At 37.7% G+C, this 18,904-nt stretch overlaps 1 protein-coding gene across 5 annotated transcripts in view; it reads left to right on the top strand.

The window, feature by feature from the left end:
- The window catches only part of fam135a (family with sequence similarity 135 member A), a 30,726-nt gene extending 12,006 nt beyond the window's left edge, over positions 1-18,720 (top strand). For 2 of the 5 annotated variants that reach the window (XM_065296024.1, XM_065296023.1), the window contains exons 6-22: positions 20-90; positions 328-501; positions 713-839; positions 2,782-2,935; positions 4,618-4,695; positions 5,040-5,089; positions 6,109-6,267; positions 10,094-10,167; positions 10,249-10,403; positions 10,503-12,261; positions 13,325-13,485; positions 13,570-13,661; positions 14,950-15,047; positions 15,182-15,333; positions 15,424-15,534; positions 15,613-15,726; positions 17,548-18,720. In XM_065296024.1, the coding sequence (XP_065152096.1) occupies positions 20-90; positions 328-501; positions 713-839; positions 2,782-2,935; positions 4,618-4,695; positions 5,040-5,089; positions 6,109-6,267; positions 10,094-10,167; positions 10,249-10,403; positions 10,503-12,261; positions 13,325-13,485; positions 13,570-13,661; positions 14,950-15,047; positions 15,182-15,333; positions 15,424-15,534; positions 15,613-15,726; positions 17,548-17,753 (3,735 nt within the window). In that variant the 3' untranslated portion in view covers positions 17,754-18,720. The remainder of the gene's footprint in view (positions 1-19; positions 91-327; positions 502-712; positions 840-2,781; positions 2,936-4,617; positions 4,696-5,039; positions 5,090-6,108; positions 6,268-10,093; positions 10,168-10,248; positions 10,404-10,502; positions 12,262-13,324; positions 13,486-13,569; positions 13,662-14,949; positions 15,048-15,181; positions 15,334-15,423; positions 15,535-15,612; positions 15,727-17,547) is intronic. The other 3 variants (XM_065296025.1, XM_065296026.1, XM_065296027.1) reach the window with 3 other exon arrangements.
- Positions 18,721-18,904: the final 184 nt, after the last annotated feature.

The raw sequence follows: 18,904 nt of genomic DNA on the forward strand, positions 1-18,904 counted from the left end.
GGTTTATTATTTCATGCAGGTGGAAGAGTCTTTAAATGAAATGGACTTTCAGCTGTCTTTGGACCTTTTCTTCACGGATGGAGACTACACGTATGTAAAAATAAAAAATGTAGCTTGTGGTATACAAGCTTGTGGGTTCCTCAACCTTTTCAGTAAATCTGCTTATAATCATGATAGACCCCAAAATGTCAAATTACTTGTAAATTGATAGAAAAGGTCAAGCTAGACTAGGTCCCTTTTAGATAAATTGCCTACAACAAATGTTTCAGGAGTGATGGTTTGTCATACAGCAGAATATGAAACTCATTGTTTTCTGTCCACGATCAGGCCCGATGAACCCGGTTCTCTCCAAAGCATTAGCAGCCGATCGCTACGCTTGCACTTTAGCCTTCACAGAGGCATCCACCAGCATGTCAATGTCATGTTCGACTACTTCCACCTGTCCGTCATCTCGGCCACCGTCCACGCTTCACTGGTGGCTCTGCATCAGCCTCTGATCAGGTCAGCGCTAAACACATGGGTTGTTTTTATTTGTTTGGCCTTGATAATTCTGTCCTTCACAGCATCTTATTTGTCAATATCAAAACATTTATTATAGTATCATGTTATTCTTCACATTATTTTCTTTTAAGGTTTATGACATGTAAATATTCAAAGTAGCAGTAGAAGTGTGTGCTTTCTTTGACTGTCATGTCAATGTGTTTCCTTTCAGTTTTCCACGACCAGTAAAAAGCACCTGGCTAAATCGTAACGCTCCGGCGCAGAGCAAAGACTCCGTCATCCCACTACTGGAGTCTGTGGTGTTTGGCAGCACCTACGTCAAACAGCTATCAGCAGACGTAAGAACACACACGGACATAAACGCATCCTTACCTATGCAAATCAACCTCCAATATGCATGAGATAAAAAGTTACTTTCCATTTAGATAATACTTTGTAATTATTGCTTTTAAATGCTTTTCTTTCAAGCTAATGAGTGCTGTTTATTTTTAGTCCAAATACCTTGCTGACTTTGCATTTGCAGGGAAAGTTCCGGAGGCAGTTATTCTGTCTTGATATCATTGAAAGCTTTAACGCTTGTTATAAATAGAGATGCTTATGTAACTGAACAGCTTGAGTTATTACTGTAGCTGAGATGCGATGTTTTACATTACGGCATCACATTCTCACAGAGCTCGGTCACATTAAGTTGCCTTATATAGTAGGTGCCAGATGATGTAAAACGATCTATGAACTTGTTAAGCGAAAGCAGGAGTGTCTTTGCTGAAAAGCAAAAAGGAAAAGTTTAAAATAGGGCTGCAACAACTAATCAATAAAAATCTGTTAGTTGGTCTATAACATCACATGCTCCTGCACCAATGTCGGACTGCAGGTTAGATATGAAGAATTTGGTTAGTTGGTTCATTGGTATTTTAGCTGTGAATATTAATTGGGAAGCTTTTCGATTAATTTTGAATGGCTATTGGGCTGGTTTTGTTTAGTGGATCTGGCAACCCTGATAGGACAATGATGGAAGCAAAAGTGCAAACGATTGCTGTTAAATAAATGTTTAATTCCGTCCTTTAATATAAGTGAGTGTGTATTTGTTTAATTGTTGTGAGGTTTTCATAAAAAAATTGTATAAACTACAAACCAAGCAACTGTTTTAAAGTAAGGGGAAAATCAAGTTTTTTATCAACAACGCATGTATGTCACTTTCATATCATAATGGCTTATTTATTTTGTTAATAATGAATAATGTTAATTCTCATCCAGGTCTGAAGTTGAAGATTAAAAGGAGTTTAATAATCTGTGGCAAATTTACCTCCCCAGCACATCCCAGAAGACTCAATTTGTTTTGTGTATTTATATTTTGACATTTAAAGATGTTTTACTATTCAAAGGCTGCACAAACTTTTTTATTTGAGTATAAAAATAAAAATGTAAAAAAGTATAAAAATATTATATTAGTAAATCTCTTTAGTAGTGTTTGGCTTTTGTACTTTTTAAAGGACACTTCAACACTAGCAATTTAATGCCTAAAGAATCTAATTGAGTAAATGTTTGTTTATCTGATTAGGCGATTAATCGAAAAATAATCACCGATTAATCGATTATGAAAATAATTGAAACATTGTGTAATTTAATGCCTTACTTCGCTATAATAAGTAAAGAATCTAATTGAGTAAATGTTTGTTTTTATCTGATTAGGCGATTAATCGAAAAATAATCACCCGATTAATCGATTATGAAAATAATCGAAACATTGTGTAATTTAATGCCTTACTTCGCTATAATAAGTAAAGAATCTAATTAAGTAAATGTTTGTTTTTATCTGATTAGGCGATTAATCGGAAAATAATCACCCGATTAATTGATTATGAAAATAATCTAAACATTGTGTAATTTAATGCCTTACTTCACTATAATAAGTAAAGAATCTAATTAAGTAAATGTTTGTTTTTATCCGATTAGGCGATTAATCGAAAAATAATCACCCGATTAATCGATTATGAAAATAATCGAAACATTGTGTAATTTAATGCCTTACTTCGCTATAATAAGTAAACAATCTTATTGAGTAAATGTTTGTTTTTATCTGATTAGGCAATTAATCGAAAAATAATCACCCGATTAATCGATTATGAAAATAATCGAAACGTGTAATTCAGTATTATTTAATATATATAATTCACATATAGGTGACATTTCCCTTCAATATCAAATGCATATTGGTCATAAAAATGAAATAGTCCTGCAGTTCATTCAGTAATGGATCAAGCCCTTTCTCATGGTTTACAGGGGAAGACCTTCATGGTTTCAGATCAGTGTCTACAACACGCATTCACCCTGCACCAGATCATGTGTGCCAGTTTGCTACGGGCATATCGGGGCCTGTTCTGTTACCTGACGTCCCTGACCAAGAGTCTGCCATCTTCCCAGCGAATGGAGCTAGGTATGCCGCCATCATCAGATCATTTAGGTAGCATTAGGTATGTCTCAGATCGTTTAGGTAGCTAATTGCTGTAGTGTTTTAGGTTTAGCATAAGCCTTCTTTTCCCCAATATATTAAATATTTCATCAACGCCAGATTTTTGCTCCATTAAAGAACTTTTTGACTTCAATTTCCTAATTAAGTTTAGCAGCCGGGTTTTAGATGTCTTTTAGGGGTGGTGAATAGATCAGTTTGTCATTCGGTAGAAAGTTTTGAGAATTGTTTGTACCACAGTTGTGCAAAATGCATCAGCACCTTTCATTGACAGAAAAAATGAGCAATGAGCTTGATGTTTCTCAGCGGTATGACCCTCAACTAGATGCCCAAAAAACAGAACCTCATTTATCCAAGTTTGTTAGGGTTATTTTAGTTTTATATTTTACTTGTGTGTATCTTAATTTATTCAGTTATTCATTGTTCTTTATAAATTGGTTGTATTGCATTGTGCATGATGCTTTAACTCTTTCTCCGCCAGCGTTAAAAAAAAAAAGCGCTAGAATTTTTTATGATTTTCACAAAAGTTATATGCCTTCCAGGAATTGTTTTTCTTCAAATATATGATCATACAATATATCAAATAAAAGAAAAGACCCTCTGCTTTTAAAAAAATCTTTCATCCTTTCTTCTTTTGTTTTCTTTTTATGACCTCTAATGTATGGGTAGGTTTCTTCAAAAATACCACATTTTGAGATAATTGCATTTTTGATAGGACTTTTGATAGAGATCAGATTCAGAGTGATGTTCAAAACATACACACAGTTTTTACTGTTTTTGGATCAGTGGATGCTTCAGTGTTTTATAAGTTGGGTAAGAGCACCACCTAGTGCATAATAGCGGAAATATGGATTGCCGTAAAAACTCGTCATTGGCAGTGAAGCGTTTTCTCTTAATTGACGAATTAACTTGTCAATGGCGGTGAAAGAGTTAAATCTGTGGTATGCATGACTTTATTTTAGCCGTTGTTTTAAGGCTTTATTATTTGCCTCATTTGATATTGAAACAATGTATCTTAATATGATTAATATTGTTCCTTAATGTGAATATTGTGCTGCATGTAGTTATTGACTCTTTATTTTTTTTTTAAAGATTTGAATTGATTTTCTTCCATCACTCACCTTACTTCCTTTAAATGTTTGTCATGTTTTTTAACGTGCATCACTCCAGTATCTCATCAGAGCTCATAGTAAAAAACTCATGTAACTGGTTTAAACTAATGCACACACTCACTTCTGATTAACAGATGTGTCCTATTTTTCCGCACGTAGCTATTAATATTAAATGATTATTAATATCTAATATCTACACTATGGGTTTCCAGTCGTGCTCCTGGAGGGCCACTGACCCTGCAGAATATCGCTCCAAAAACCAAAACAGTGCCAACCAGAAGCAGGATTGACAACTCTGTACACCCCTCGCTGTACAACCCTCGCTTTCTTATTATGTATTGGCATGCAGACTCTTCTGTCACTCATTTTGGTATGTTGGACCTCAGAACTGACGTTTCTATGCTGAACTCTAAACTTCTCACCCTCTGCTGCATCTAAATGAATGTGGCACGTGACTGTACTTGCATGTATTTAAGGGTTCATTTTAAGTTCAAACAGCAGTTTTAAACGTACCTATATGTGCAATTCCACCACTAGCCAAGCCCAGCATGCAGGTCCTTTATGAGCGAGTTCTCAGAAGACCTTACCCTTCAGGCAAAAGACACGTCTACATAGGTACGTCCCTCCAAAACCGACCCTCGGCTCCACTCCACATGCCTCTTGCCTTTCATTTGTCCTTTCTTCTGTTCCCCCTGACCTGAACGTTTGTCACTGGCAAACGTCTTTCACTGAGGGTGCTTTTAGTTCAGTCCTTCTAGCATCTCAGATTTCAGGCTGACATTGGATCAGTCTTATTTCTTGAACTTTGCTGGTGTTCCTACTTTCTGTTCTTCCTTTAGTTTCCTTTCATGTGCTGTCAATCAAAGGCTCTTCAAAAAGATCTCTTTTCTCACTCATTATCTCTTCATGCTGGTGCTGTAGGATTCATTCTCACTTTCTGACTTTTCCCCCTTGTTTAGAGGAACTTGATGTGGAGGCACGTCTTCATGATCTATGTGAACAAGTCAAGGTATGTAAAGGGAATTTAGGGGCCATAGTCATGCCTCATAGATTTCTTATTATGTATGCATTTGAAATTGTGATATGTTGCTCTGCTGTACAAACTGTTGTAGATACAAAACTGCCCAGAAGCAAATTGAAACTCAGCAATTGAAAATGCAGAACACTAAAGCCCAATTTATACTTTTAGAAAGTCCCTCCAGTTTTTTGAAGCGCAAAAATAACAAAGTTATTTGTGATGCTGCATAATTCGTTATTTAATCGCAAAATAATTGCAAAAATTATAAAGGTCTCGTCATTTTGTATAAAATGATCTTATATTGTGCCATGATACATAGTAGACCACTTGTGGTGAAGAAATCTGACATTGTTCATGTGCGTTAGTAAAATAATCTCTTTCTCCTGCACCCCACAATTAACAGTCAATCACAATCTCCTGAGCACATATATGTGACACATGCTGGCAAAATGAGTCAAAATGAGTAGATTTTCAAAAATCAGTTATATCTGTTATACTTATTCCCTGTATCATTTCACTTTATTTATTATGACTCAACTTGTATACTTAAATGTTCAGATTTTTTTGTATGGATAAAATATTTGGTTTGATGACTACATCTGGGGGGGATTTTGTGTAAATAGCCCACTTAGAAATCTCCTTACTGATAAAAATGCTGATGTGTCAAATACTTATTTTCCCCGCTGTATATTTCCAAAGGTGCTATTGACATGAAATCCATACCTACAAAGAAACCAAAACAAATAAGTTCAGAAATTAAGTTATGTGTAATAATGTTACACAGGGAAAAAATATTGAACGCATGAAGAAAGGGATGTGCAAAAAGGCATGGAAAGCCAAGACAACAGCTGAAAACTAGCAGTAATTAAAGAGCAATCCAGTCCCATCAGTGAGGTTGACATGTCCGTGTAGACAACGGTACAAAGATATAAATGAAAACCGATCTCTTGCCAAACATCTCATTATTCATGAATTTTAATCTGCATTTGTGTGTCTATCATACTTTTCAGCAGAAGGTGGAGAGCCCAGATGAGCTCGCTGAACTAGTGAACATGAATTTGGCCCAGCTCTGCTCTCTGCTCATGGCATTATGGGGGAGTTTCCTGGAAGTGGTGTCTCTAAATGAGCGTGTTTCTGTCCTGTTGGCCCAGGAGCATCACACACTGCGGGTGAGAGCGGAAATCTCAGACCTACCACATGCTAAACCACAGGTTTTAGGATACTATATATTAGGGCGGGAATCTTTGGATCCTCATGAATTGATTAAAAGGGTACCGATTCAATTTAGAATTTCTATTTTTGACATATTCATTAGCATATTTGTGACATCATTAGTAGGGATGCACCGATCCGATATCTGGCCCGTTTTTGTATTATCGGGTATTGGACTAACAGGGCCGATACTGTGCGTTACCTGTGATTGTTACTGTCAAGCTATTAAAAGGACAATGTATTATAAAAAGCACCATGATATGCTCTGAATATGCTCGGTAGCTTTATGAAAAGAACGAACAAATATGTAAAGATATTTAGGTTCGTAGAAACTCTGATGTGGTACTAGGGCTGCACGATTCGGAGAAAAAATCTAATTGCGATTTTTCTGATAAAAATTGCGATTCGCGATTTAAAGTGCGATTCATTAGTATATAATAAAAGAGCTACATCCAGGCTTGTTGTGGTGGTTTTAATAGCACCAAAGAAAGATGCTGTGCTACTGTTTATTTAAAACCTCTTAAACATTGTACCAAGTTGTGTGCAGGACTTTGCTCTTCTGCAGACAAACTTTTTTTTTATCTAAGAACATTAAAATACAATTTAACAAAAATTTATTGAAAGTTTTATTTAAAATAACATATAGGCCAATGTATTTTGGCTGTCACTAAAACAATGCTTCTGACAAGCAAATGTTTAGTTTTTTCTTTTAATCATAAGACTATACTCATCTTGTTTTACTTTTCAGGCATCTGTAATAAATGTAAATATATTAGTTATTAGAATCTATGATTTAACATAAGCAAAAAATACAAATAAAACACTGCACAGTCCTCACTGTACGATTTTAAATGTGGAGCTGCAGAAGCTTGTACAGTTAAGATTAAGGAGTGATTTTAATTTTTGGTGTGTAATAAACATTTCTGACACAGAAAGCACCAGGTTACTGTCTGTCACTTTAAGACACAAGACAGCTTTAAAACTGCTCTGCTTCAATATACTGATAAACATCCAGCTGTTTATGTTCACTTAGACAAGAAAGAAAACTTAAGTTTAGTTATCACGCGTGTGCTGACTGCTCTCTGTGTGCGCGCTTCATGAACCCTCGTGCCTGACCGTAAATATTCAAAGTGGTGCAGATGTGCGCGTGCAAGAAAGTATAATGTACCTCTTTCGTCTGCTGTGTTCCGGGCTATAAACCTGCTTATAGTCTGATGAGGCGCTTGTCATTGTTTGCGATGCATGACGAGAAATGGACGTATATACAAACCTTTCTTTAAGTCCAACATTACACAAAAGGGAAATGTTTTCGCGCATTTCTGTCCTTTCATTTGCCGGTTAATGAGTTATAATGGGTTTTTAAAATGACTGAATCCAAAACCTGCCAACTTCATGACATTCCGCGTTGTGCAGTTAATTCCATTAGTATGCATTTCGCGATTCTGTTGCTGTTTTCCGCATCGCGGAAATCATATGGCCGTACACTTTGTTGAGGAGTTGAACTGCTACTCGCTCATGTTTTCCTAATGGTGTTATCTGACGTGTAGTCAGCACCTCAGTGTTAATGCACTCTATTGGTTTAAACTGCATCAAACGTAAAATGCGCATGAAGCGAACTGTCAAAAACTGCGTACTAGATGATTGTTATATTTGATAGTTTTGAATCGAAAAAATCGCAGCTCTTGCGATTCGAAAATCGCATCCATTCACATCGCGATTTCGGTTCAAAAACGATTAATCGTGCAGCCCTATGTGGTACTCACTAAGGGCCGGTTTACACGAGGGTGAAAACGTAAAAATATTTTATCGGATGTGCCTTTCGTTTACACGGCGATGGCGTTTTGGGGGCTTAAAACGCAAAAAAGTGAAACCACCCTCCAGAGTGGAAATCTTAACAACGATCTACCGTCGCGTTCTCGTCTAAAGGGTAAAAATGCAAAAGTCTGCTCACGGTGGCTCTTGTCGCGTACGCGTTTACGTCACAGGCATACGCCAGTTCAGGAAAATAACAACAAACATGTCGGATTATTTCCATACGTCAGACCTTCAAGTTGCCATAGCAGCTCTGATAAATATACAAGTCTTTCCAGCAGTTGTACGAATTATTCACAGCTAGTATTACTGATCAGAGAAGGTGCATTAATTACCTCAGTCAAACTGTTGATGCGCCAATTTGTTGGAGGCAAAACAGACGGCTTTGGACGAGACCTGCCGTGTGTCTCAATCAGCTCCCTTGTTCAGTAGTCAGGGCACTGATCAGGGAGTCGGCCATTTTAAGGGCTGTCTCAATCGCAAAATCCGTTCAGTGCACTGGAACGTTCGTTCCCTAAAAATTCCCACAATGCAACGCAAAAACCAGTGAGCATCGATGTTCCCTATGTTCCCTAACCGGAAATCACGTGACCTTTTCTGACGCTCGCCACCCGAACATCACGTGATCCAACTCAATAAACTTTATGAAATGTTACAGAACTTTTATAAAGACAAACGTTTGTTTTAGTTGTAAATATAAACACACATTGCTACACAGTAAGGGACCACAATCTACTCAATATTTAAAATAATAATATTTATTTAAAATTGTAAATATATTTATTACATTTAAAATGTAATTATATGCCTCCAATTTTATGCACAGATATGTAAGAGAATAATGACAGCATTTTCCACAATGTACTGTTTTTTAAAATTAAGTCAGAGAGATGTTGGTTTTGCCGGTTGTTGATGAGTAACAGCTGTGAATAATCACAACGCGCTAAGCAGCCACGTGACAGAAAAATAAGTGAACATTGTCCCAATGTGAAGTGAGCTAGGGTCCTTACCAGTGCCCGAACCTGTGTACACGATATACTGATTCACGACCTCGGGAGCTAGGGAACGAATTGAGACACACGGCTGGTAGAAACAAGGAAGACGGTTGTACGAAGGCACACGGACTTGGTGTTGTAGTGTGTCAGTGCTTCACATTGCCACCTAGCCGCCTGGAGTGCATACTACATCGAATATCACACACATATGCACGCAGATTTCCCCCTCAAAACGCTTGTATAAACGCAGAATAAAAAGTAATAACGCAACGCCACTTTTGCGGTTTCTTTTCAGATCATTTCTATGTAAATGTAGCCTAAATGTGGTACTGGGTTAAATCACTGGAGAAGAGGACTTATGAAACGCACACAATAACTGTATTTTAAATAGTTTGAGTAAACGTTGGATGGATGCTAAATATCTATTCTCTTTGTGTTTTAACACGATTACAAAGTTTTTATTGCGAAAGTTCCTGTGAGAGGATGCATCAAGTGCATCAATTCTGCACTTGGGATGTGCATAAGCATAAAGGATAAAATTATTTAACTGCATGAATTATGCGCATGGGATGGGTGTAACCGTAAAGTACAGGATGCTTAAGCGTATTATAAGCGTATTCTCTCTTTTTCCAGAATTGTATGCGCTTATGTTACTCTGGTGGTAACAAAGTTCAGATCTCGAAGGAGTGATTGAAATCCTACCCTAAATTGTCTTTGCTGTTAAACTGGTCTTTGTTATTTAGTTGTCTAGCAACATACAATTAGACAGTCAAGATGTGCATGTTATTGTATTAACTAAAGCAGTCTCCAGTGTGAGATTTATATTATAGATTAATGATCATTTTGTACTAGTGTATGCCTTTAATGTGTGGCTGCATTGTGTTATGAATGACATGTAAACCACATAAATTAGATTTTCTGTTCGTGTTCGGCAATGTTTTAAACCTTACGTATTTCCATTTCTTGATGTTAATAGGTGCGAAGATTTGCTGAAGCTTTCTTTTGCCTTGAGCATCCAAGACAGAGTGCACTGGCCTATCAGGAAATGCAGTATGTTTTAATGTCATTATTATTTTTTTATCTCAAAGAGGAAATGTCATGAGAATTTAAATGAACTACTTTGTTTCACAGCGCTCACAGTCACCAACAGATGACCACAGCTATCAAAAACTCGTCTTACTTTCTGTCCTTACCACCTCTTCCTGTTGAATGTGCTGATCTTGATGGGGATGTGAACTCTCTGCCAATCATCTTTGAGGATCGATATTTAGAATCCATTACTGAAGGTGTGCATTTAAACTTATTTTGTGACTTTAAGTTCATATATTTATAATAGTATATTATGTATATAACAGTCGTCTTACTGTTTGATTTTGATTTGTAAGATCGTGATGGTCCATGGCTCGGTCTTCAGAACACCAAAAGTGTCTCTGTATCCACTAAAGCAGATAAATCCAACTCAAAGGAGCACATTGCTAGTGGGGTAGGAGCATTGGGTCTGTACCCAGATAAGCAGCAAGATGCCCTTTCCACCGCTTGGCCTGAACAAAATGAGCCGCCCCTCAAATCCAAAGCCAAATCCATCAAATTGAAGAAGAATGCCAAGACCGAAAATTCCAAGAAGTTGATCAGGCAAAGCTCAAAAGACTCTGTGGTCCTCACAGCCTACAAGAACTTGAAGCTTCCTCACAACGAACCAGTCACAAAGTCCAAAGGGGTCAACATTCAATGTAATCAAAACGATGAGGTAGACGAGGTAGACTTCACTCAGCCATGCGTTCACCAGAATGAAACCGCAACGTCCCATTTTTCATTCAATGCTAAAGACGGCACCACAAGCGATGTCAAAGGAAACATCAGTGTCCAGAATGTTGGCTTTTCGAATTTTTTGCATATGCAGGTGAAGCCCCAGGCGGGTACTGGAGCTGAAACCACACAAGGAGTTGAATCGAGCCCTGTTGGGCTCAAACATATCGACGTCAAGCCGAGTAACAAGGACCCCTACCTGGGCGATAAGGTCACTGTTCTTCTACCGCACCACACCGACCCAACCCCCAAGAGGGATGTTCCAGAGATCACACAGACCGATTACTCCGAGTTCAAAAGTCGAGTTGGGGATGGCGCCACGCCGGTCGTCCACTTCGGAGGATGTGCAGCCGCACTAAGAAGCGATTGTGTTCCTCAAGCCTCTTCCCGTCTCTCGGACTCTGGTATCGAGAGCGAGCCCAGCTCCGCAACACAGCTTGGCCCGTTTTCTCCATCTCCGTTTAGCTCCACCGGGCTTGAGAAGCCAATAGGGCCGATAGCACAGAGTGCCCACCAGAAACCTCCACTTAGCCCGGCCTCCAGGAGAACCAGCGCATTGGATGGGTTAAATCCAGAGAGCACCAGTGGAGTTAGTGGGGTCCAGTCTTCCCTAACATCTATCAATTCACTTCCCTCAGATGATGAGCTGGAGACAGAGACTGTTAGCAGAAAGTCCAGCATCCTGGTGCAGGAACAGAGCCTCATCTTCTCGGAAGAATCTCACAGCGTCCAACAAGTTTCCAACACTAGGACTTCGGCTCACCGGAGTGCCTCTATTAGTCACGGAGATGGGTTGGACTCTGCTCTTCAGTCCCACTGTGAAACCTCCGCTCCCACCCAGCAGATGGGATCTGCTGAGTCCGATCTTCCTGGGGAAGGAGGTGTGGTGTGTAGTGAGCCTCAGACTGCTGCCCAGTCTAGTACGTCAGCCACAAGCAGCACAGATCTGGTGAAGAAAGGCTTTGTGGAGAACTATTTCGGCTCGCGCTCCAGCACAGACATATCTGAGATAAGCCCTCTGGAGACTGCTGCCGTAACACTGGGGATTCAGACTTGCCCCAATGTTAATGATGATGATGATGATGAAGAAGATGAGGAGCAGGATCAGGAGATGATCGAGAACGGTTACTATGAGGAGACGGACGGGCCGGTTTATGTTAACGGGCTACCGGGGGAGGAAGACGGATGCGGGGATGGCGGTGCAGAAGGGAGGAACCACTTTTATGAGCACTTAGGATTGGAAGAGCTCCAGGAAACGTACGTCCCACCGCCTGGACCAACACCGACCAGTGATGACCTGTGCTGGTACAAGACCGCCTCTCATGCTCAAATAAAAGCGTGAGTTCTCTCTTCATTCTGTCCATCTGTGTTTTTGCAGTATTATATGCATCATAAAAACAAGTTAGCGTGTATGTGTAGCAGTGCATGTTAGCCTTTCTTGGGTTTTGTTTATGATTCCAGTCTGATGTTTAAACTGGGGTCTGATACATTCTTAAAGGATTAGTAAATTTTCTTTAAAAAAATCCAGATAATTTACTCGCCACCATGTCATCCAAAATGTTGACGTCTTTCTTTGATCAGTCGAGAAGAAATTATGTTTTTTGATTAAAAAAAACTCACAAACTCGCATAACGGTCTTATCATGAAACGATTTTCATTTTTGACAAAAAAAATAAAAAATATGCACTTTTAAACCACAACTTCTCGTCTTCCTCTGTTCCTGTGACGCACCAGCGCGACCCCACGTAATATGTCATCACGTCAAGAGGTCACGGATGACGAATGCAAAACTACGCCCCAGTGTTTAAAAGTGTGGAGAAAGAGAACCGTTCCGACGTTGTTGTATGTGGAATGATACTAATTAATGTCTTTGTGTCAGTTTATTGTTTAAAATTGTCCCCAAATGTGCGCTTCATATATGTAACGCGTGACCTTTCTACGTCATCATGCAATTGTGTAAGGTCGCGCTGGCGCGTCACAGGACCAGAGATTGACAAGAAGTTGTGGTTTAAAAGTGCATATTTTATTTTTCTTGCCAAAAATGACAATCGTTTTGCTAGATAAGACCGTTATGCCTTGTTTGGGATTGTTAAGAGTCCTTTAAAATAAACTGCATTAAAACTGTTAAGTGTTGGGATCCATTTAAGTCCATTAAAATGAGAATAATCCTGGAATGTTTTCCTCAAAAAACATAATTTCTACTCGACTGATCAAAGAAAGACGTCAACATTTTGGATGACATGGTGGTGAGTAAATTATCTGGATTTCTTTAAAGAAAATAGACTAATCCTTTAAGCATAAATGTGTTGCATTGTAGAGAAATGAACGAAAGCATCAAACAGATTAACTCTGTGTGGCACTGAATCATTGTGTGTGTTTGTTTGTGTGTGTGAATCTTCAGGTTTGTGCAAGCAAAAGAGGAATTAACTCAATTGAAGTTGCCAGGCTTCCTGTACAGTGACATGGCAGATCTGGCTTCTACTGTCCCGTATTTCAGCATGGATGAGGATGAGAGCTGTGATGAGGGAATACATCTCATAGTGTGTGTACACGGCCTGGATGGTGAGCAGTCCTACGTAAACACACATCGTGTATGTGGAAATAGTTCATATCAGATTTTTATCAAAACTCTCATTCTTTCTTTAGGCAACAGTGCAGATCTGCGGCTGGTGAAGACGTACCTGGAGCTTGGTTTACCTGGTGCTCGCATTGACTTCCTAATGTCAGAACGCAACCAGGTAACATGCACGCGTGTTTCATGATCAAATGCTTCAGTCAATTCATTGAGTAAATACCTGCTTCATAGTAAATAAAGGCATCACAGATGCTTTAAAAATAATTTGTGACCCTGGACCTCAGAATAAATAGCACGCTATAGTTGTAGCAGTAGCCAACAATGCATCGTATGGGTCAAAATTATTCAGTTGTTTATGCAAAAAATCTTTATGATATTATATTTCCTACCGTAAATATATTGAAATTTTATTTATCATTAGTAATTCCACGGGTCAATATCCTGAAATTTGAAGTCATGGAATATCAGGGATTTTTGTGTGTTGCTTTAAATTTTAGTTCCCATTTATTAAAATGTATTCCTCTTGTTAATTGTGACTTAAGGAATATCATTTTCGGGTCCAAGCTCCAGCTGACTACAATTTAAACAGCTGTTTATTGGCACTGTTTATTCATTTTTATGCATTTAAACTAAATTTTTAATATAAACTCTCGGTGTACACTACATAATCCATGCTCATGGCATCCCGGACATACGTCATGGAAATTCAGCTTTTTGGTCATGGAAAAGTCAGGAAATTTGACTTAAAGGAAAACACTAAAAAATAACTAAGCTTTCCATTGTTATTAGGATAGGACAATATTTGGGCGAGATACAACTGTTTGAAAATCTGAAATCTAAGAAAATCGCCTTTAAAGTTGTTCAAATAAAGTCCTTCCTTAGCAACACATATTACAGCGTTCCCACTCTAAAAGGAAAACACCACAGTTTTTTCAATATTTTACTATGTTCTTACCTCAACTGAATGTGTTAACATTAAGCCTAGCCCCATTCATTCCTTAGGATCCAAACAGGGATAAATTTAGTAGCCACTGTTTGGATCCTAAGGAATGAATGGGGCTATGCTAAATGCTAACACTCTCACAACGTGCTGTACAAAAATTAAGTAAAAAAGATAGCTATGTATTAATTTGTCTAAGTTGAGGTAAGAACATAGTAAAATATTGATAAACAGTGGTGTTTTCCTTTAAGAGTGGGAACGCTGTAAAATGTGTCGCTAAGGACTTTATTTAGACAACTTTAAAGGCGATTTTCTTAGATTTTAGATTTTTAAGCCGTTGTATCTCGCCCAAATATTGTGCTATCCTAACAAAGCATACATCAATGGAAAGCTTATTTATTTTATGTATAAATCTCAATTTCAAAAAATTGACTTGTTTTGTGGTCCAGGGTCACATTTAATGAGAAACAAAATAAAATGATTTTAAAATATCAACTTTTTGTTATTGAAGAATGACACATTTGCTGATTTCGAGTCGATGACTGACAGACTTTTGGATGAAATAGTGCAGTACATTCAAATCTACAATCTCACAGTTTCCAAGATAAGGTGAGACACCACACGGGCCATAAATACCAAGTGCTTCATTTGGGACCAAGACTTTATAAATGCATAATATATCTGATAAACTGAACATGTGTTATGTAACCTTAGGATAACAGAATCACTTTTGTGTCTCTTAGTTTTGTGGGTCACTCTCTAGGAAATCTGATCGTCCGATCGGTCTTGACAAGGCCTAGGTTTAAATGTTATCTCGGCAGACTGCACACGTTTCTCTCGCTGTCTGGACCTCATCTTGGCACGCTGTACAACAGCTCAGCCCTTGTCAATACTGGTAACGCTTTATCATTTCAGTAGTTTTTTAAGATCTTATGTTCATTAGTTTTTGTCAAGTGTCTTGCTAACTCATTTTTCTGTGTGCCAGGGTTGTGGTTTATGCAGAAGTGGAAGAAGTCCGGCTCTCTCCTACAGCTGACCTGTCGTGACCATTCGGATCCCCGCCAGACTTTCCTATACAAGCTGAGCAAGAAAGCAGGTAAACATGACTCTACTTCTGTAAATCAGATTTTGTTTGGGTTAATCCACATTCACAGACTCTCAAACTTTGTTTCAGGCCTTCAGTTCTTTAAGAATGTGGTGCTGGTGGGATCTCTGCAGGATCGATATGTCCCCTATCACTCTGCTCGAATAGAGATGTGCAAAACGGCCGTAAAGGACAAACAGACTGGTGAGGCTGCATTTGTTTTTACTTTTTTGCATTTGGCAGACGCTTTCATCCAAAGTGACTTAAAGTGCATCACTTTTTTCCTTAAACAGTCCCTCCAGAAATACGTGTTTATGCGATCGCATGATTTAACGCATAATCCACCAAAGTCTGCATATTTATGCGGGGGACAATTTTTTTCAAATTCGGCACACTTTTGCAGAACAAATTGCAGATTTCTGTGTGCAAAATATGCGGGGCTTGCATGATTTCAGCAAAAATCACATATATCTTAGCAGAAAGTTGAAAAATGTTGCATTTACCTCACCAGGCGCAGCAATGTCCCCTGTTGCCATGGAAACATTATGAAGTGACGTGATTATGTGACGTGAACATCATTGAAAAGCTGCAAAAGCTGAAAACGTTCATATCATAAAATAACATAAATATCCAGCATATTCCATCGCATTTTTTAAGAAAACATGCCGCAAGATCAAGGATTTTTGCCCGCAACAATCACAAAAAAACTTCACGTTTTTCTGGAAGGAATGCATAGATGAATAATAAGAGTTCTGTACAGGGTAATGACATATTGTGAGCTTTAAACACGACTGTGTCCTCCTTATGTAAACCTCGCCTCCAGAGTTTGATTAAAGTTTATGAGGGCACATCAATAATAAAAAAATCCATTAAAAAATAAGAATTGTCAGTGGCTTTTTATAACTCTTTAAAAATTTATATAGCGCTTTTCACAATTGTTCAATTGTTCCAAAGCAGCTTTACATGAATAAAAACAAGAGAAAACCCTGTGGAGAAAAGTCCTTGGTAGGAAAAAAAACCCTTGAAAGAGAGCCAGACATCGCTGATCTTCTAGAAGATATACTCTATATTATGTACTATATCAGTGGTTCTCAAACTATTAAATTATACAAAGTAGTGCTGTTGGTTAGTAGTCTTATTTTTTGTTGTTGTTTAATTCCAAAAAATTCATGATAAATTAATGTATTTTATAAAATGTCATAAAACTAGGGCCCCCCTGGCACCATATCACGGCCCCCAGTTTGAGAACCACTGTAGTATATTATACAAAAGTTATTTTGTGAATTAAAAGTTTTAACAATTTAAAAGAAAAGTTAAAGAAACTGCAAGAGGATGCATTATTTTCTTCTTTGTAGCTCTCAAATCTTTGAAGGAGGATTAGGGCCAAGCTAAAATAAAAAAATGAAACCATCTCGAGATTAAAATCATTAAAATGCGAGAATAAAGTCAATATTTAACGAGAAAAAAGTCTGAATAAATATAATTTCCAGAATAAAGTCGTTATTTAACAGGAATAAAGCCCTACAATTTTGAGAATGAAGTCAATATGATGTAGCATATTAAGTCTTTCCCCGCCACTTTTTTTTAATAAAAGTTGCCAGCCAGCACCAGTATTTATGATTTTCATAAACATTTAATACCTTTCAGAAAATATTCATCCTATCTTCATTTGTTCACCTCTCAAATATGGGTAGATTTCTTCAAAAATACAACATTTTGAGAAAAGGGTCAAATAATTGCATTTTTGTAAAGAACTTTTGTTAGAGATCAGATTCAAAACAAACATACACAGAGTTTTTACTGTTTTTGGATCAGTGGATGCTTTAGTGTTTTATAAGTTGGGTAAAAGTGACACCTAGTGGATAATAGTGAATTGGCAGAAAAACTCGTCATTGGCAGGGAAGCGTGTTCTCTTAATGGACAAGATAATTCGTCAATGGCAGGGAAAGAGTTTGTATAACAATAAAGTAATATCAACCTGTTTATAACAACCTTTAACGACACGTTCCCCTCTTTGCCGGTCAGGTCCAGTGTATGCAGAGATGATAGAGAACCTTCTACTCCCTGTGCTTCAGAACAAAGACTGTAACCTGGTCCGTTATGATGTCATCCATGCGCTGCCCAACACAGCCAACTCTCTGATTGGCCGGGCAGCTCACATTGCCGTCCTTGACTCTGAAATTTTCCTGGAAAAGTTCTTCCTGGTGGCAGGACTCAAGTTTTTTCAGTAGCCTCCAAGACCGGACGAATCTAAAGTGATACCTCACTGCAGATGGACTGATTCAATTGTTTTTTTTTTTTACGGTTTTCAGTATGCATGTGGGGATAAGGAAAGATATTATCAGTGTTATTTTTGTGTTTCATTTTGTTTCTACTAAAACTGTTGTGACTGTGGATCATTTTTATTTTTCTACTACAATTTCTTTTTTTTTAAAGAATAATTTTAATGTTCTACTCATCATTAGGAAAAACAATCCTTATACGTTATTATTTTCAGTGTTATTTATGTTAAACTTTAATTTTTACAGTTTTCATTTAACTCTTCATATTAAACTCTCTTATGCTGAACTGGAAATGTAGCTGCTAAAAGGAATGAAATATTTATTCAAGGTGGAGATCTTCATGGTGAAAGCACGTTCACTTGAACAATCTGGCATCCGAGTTGGCTTGCATCTGATGGGCATACATTTTTCTATCAAATCGCCATTTGACTACACATTTTCTACAAAATCGTTTTTTTAAAAACAACGTCAAAGGCTTCCTAAATATGGACGAACATGTGATTGTAGCTGAAATGGAGCAGCGTTAGACTGTGTTGGTTTTATACAATGTCTTTGCTGCCCATTGCATTGTCATGCACAACATTTAACCCGGCCTGGTGTTGGGTAAAGAACAGAAGCTTGGCATGTTTGTGTGTTAATTTAATTACAGGGGAATACTGGTAACTAATGTACGCGGGCTAGGTGTGGGTTATACGGTTAGTCAAGTTTAATCAGCACAAAAATAAACTGTAATCAGACCACATGAGTTCTGGGAAAGTATTTATGTTTGGTTTTCTGTGGAGGAATTCATTGATGCTTGTGTGCAAAAACACTTTAAAATAAATAAAACATTAAATTTATTTTGGTTTGTTAAAATGGTTTTGTATCATGGAAACATTTCATGAAATGTATACGCAATAAATGTTTTTGTCTCTTATCTCTTTGTTTTTTTTACCCCCAATAGAAATGCTTATTTGCCCTATAATGATATTTTTTCAGTAACAATATCTTTAAAGCATATTTAACCCAAAAATGAAAATTCAGTATGAGTTTTAATTTATTTCGATGAACAAAAAGAAGATATTTTGATAAATAATGGTAAGCATACAGCTGCCATAACC

Source organism: Paramisgurnus dabryanus, chromosome 20, assembly GCF_030506205.2.
Source record: "Paramisgurnus dabryanus chromosome 20, PD_genome_1.1, whole genome shotgun sequence".
In the NCBI taxonomy this organism is placed as follows: Eukaryota; Metazoa; Chordata; class Actinopteri; order Cypriniformes; family Cobitidae; genus Paramisgurnus; species Paramisgurnus dabryanus.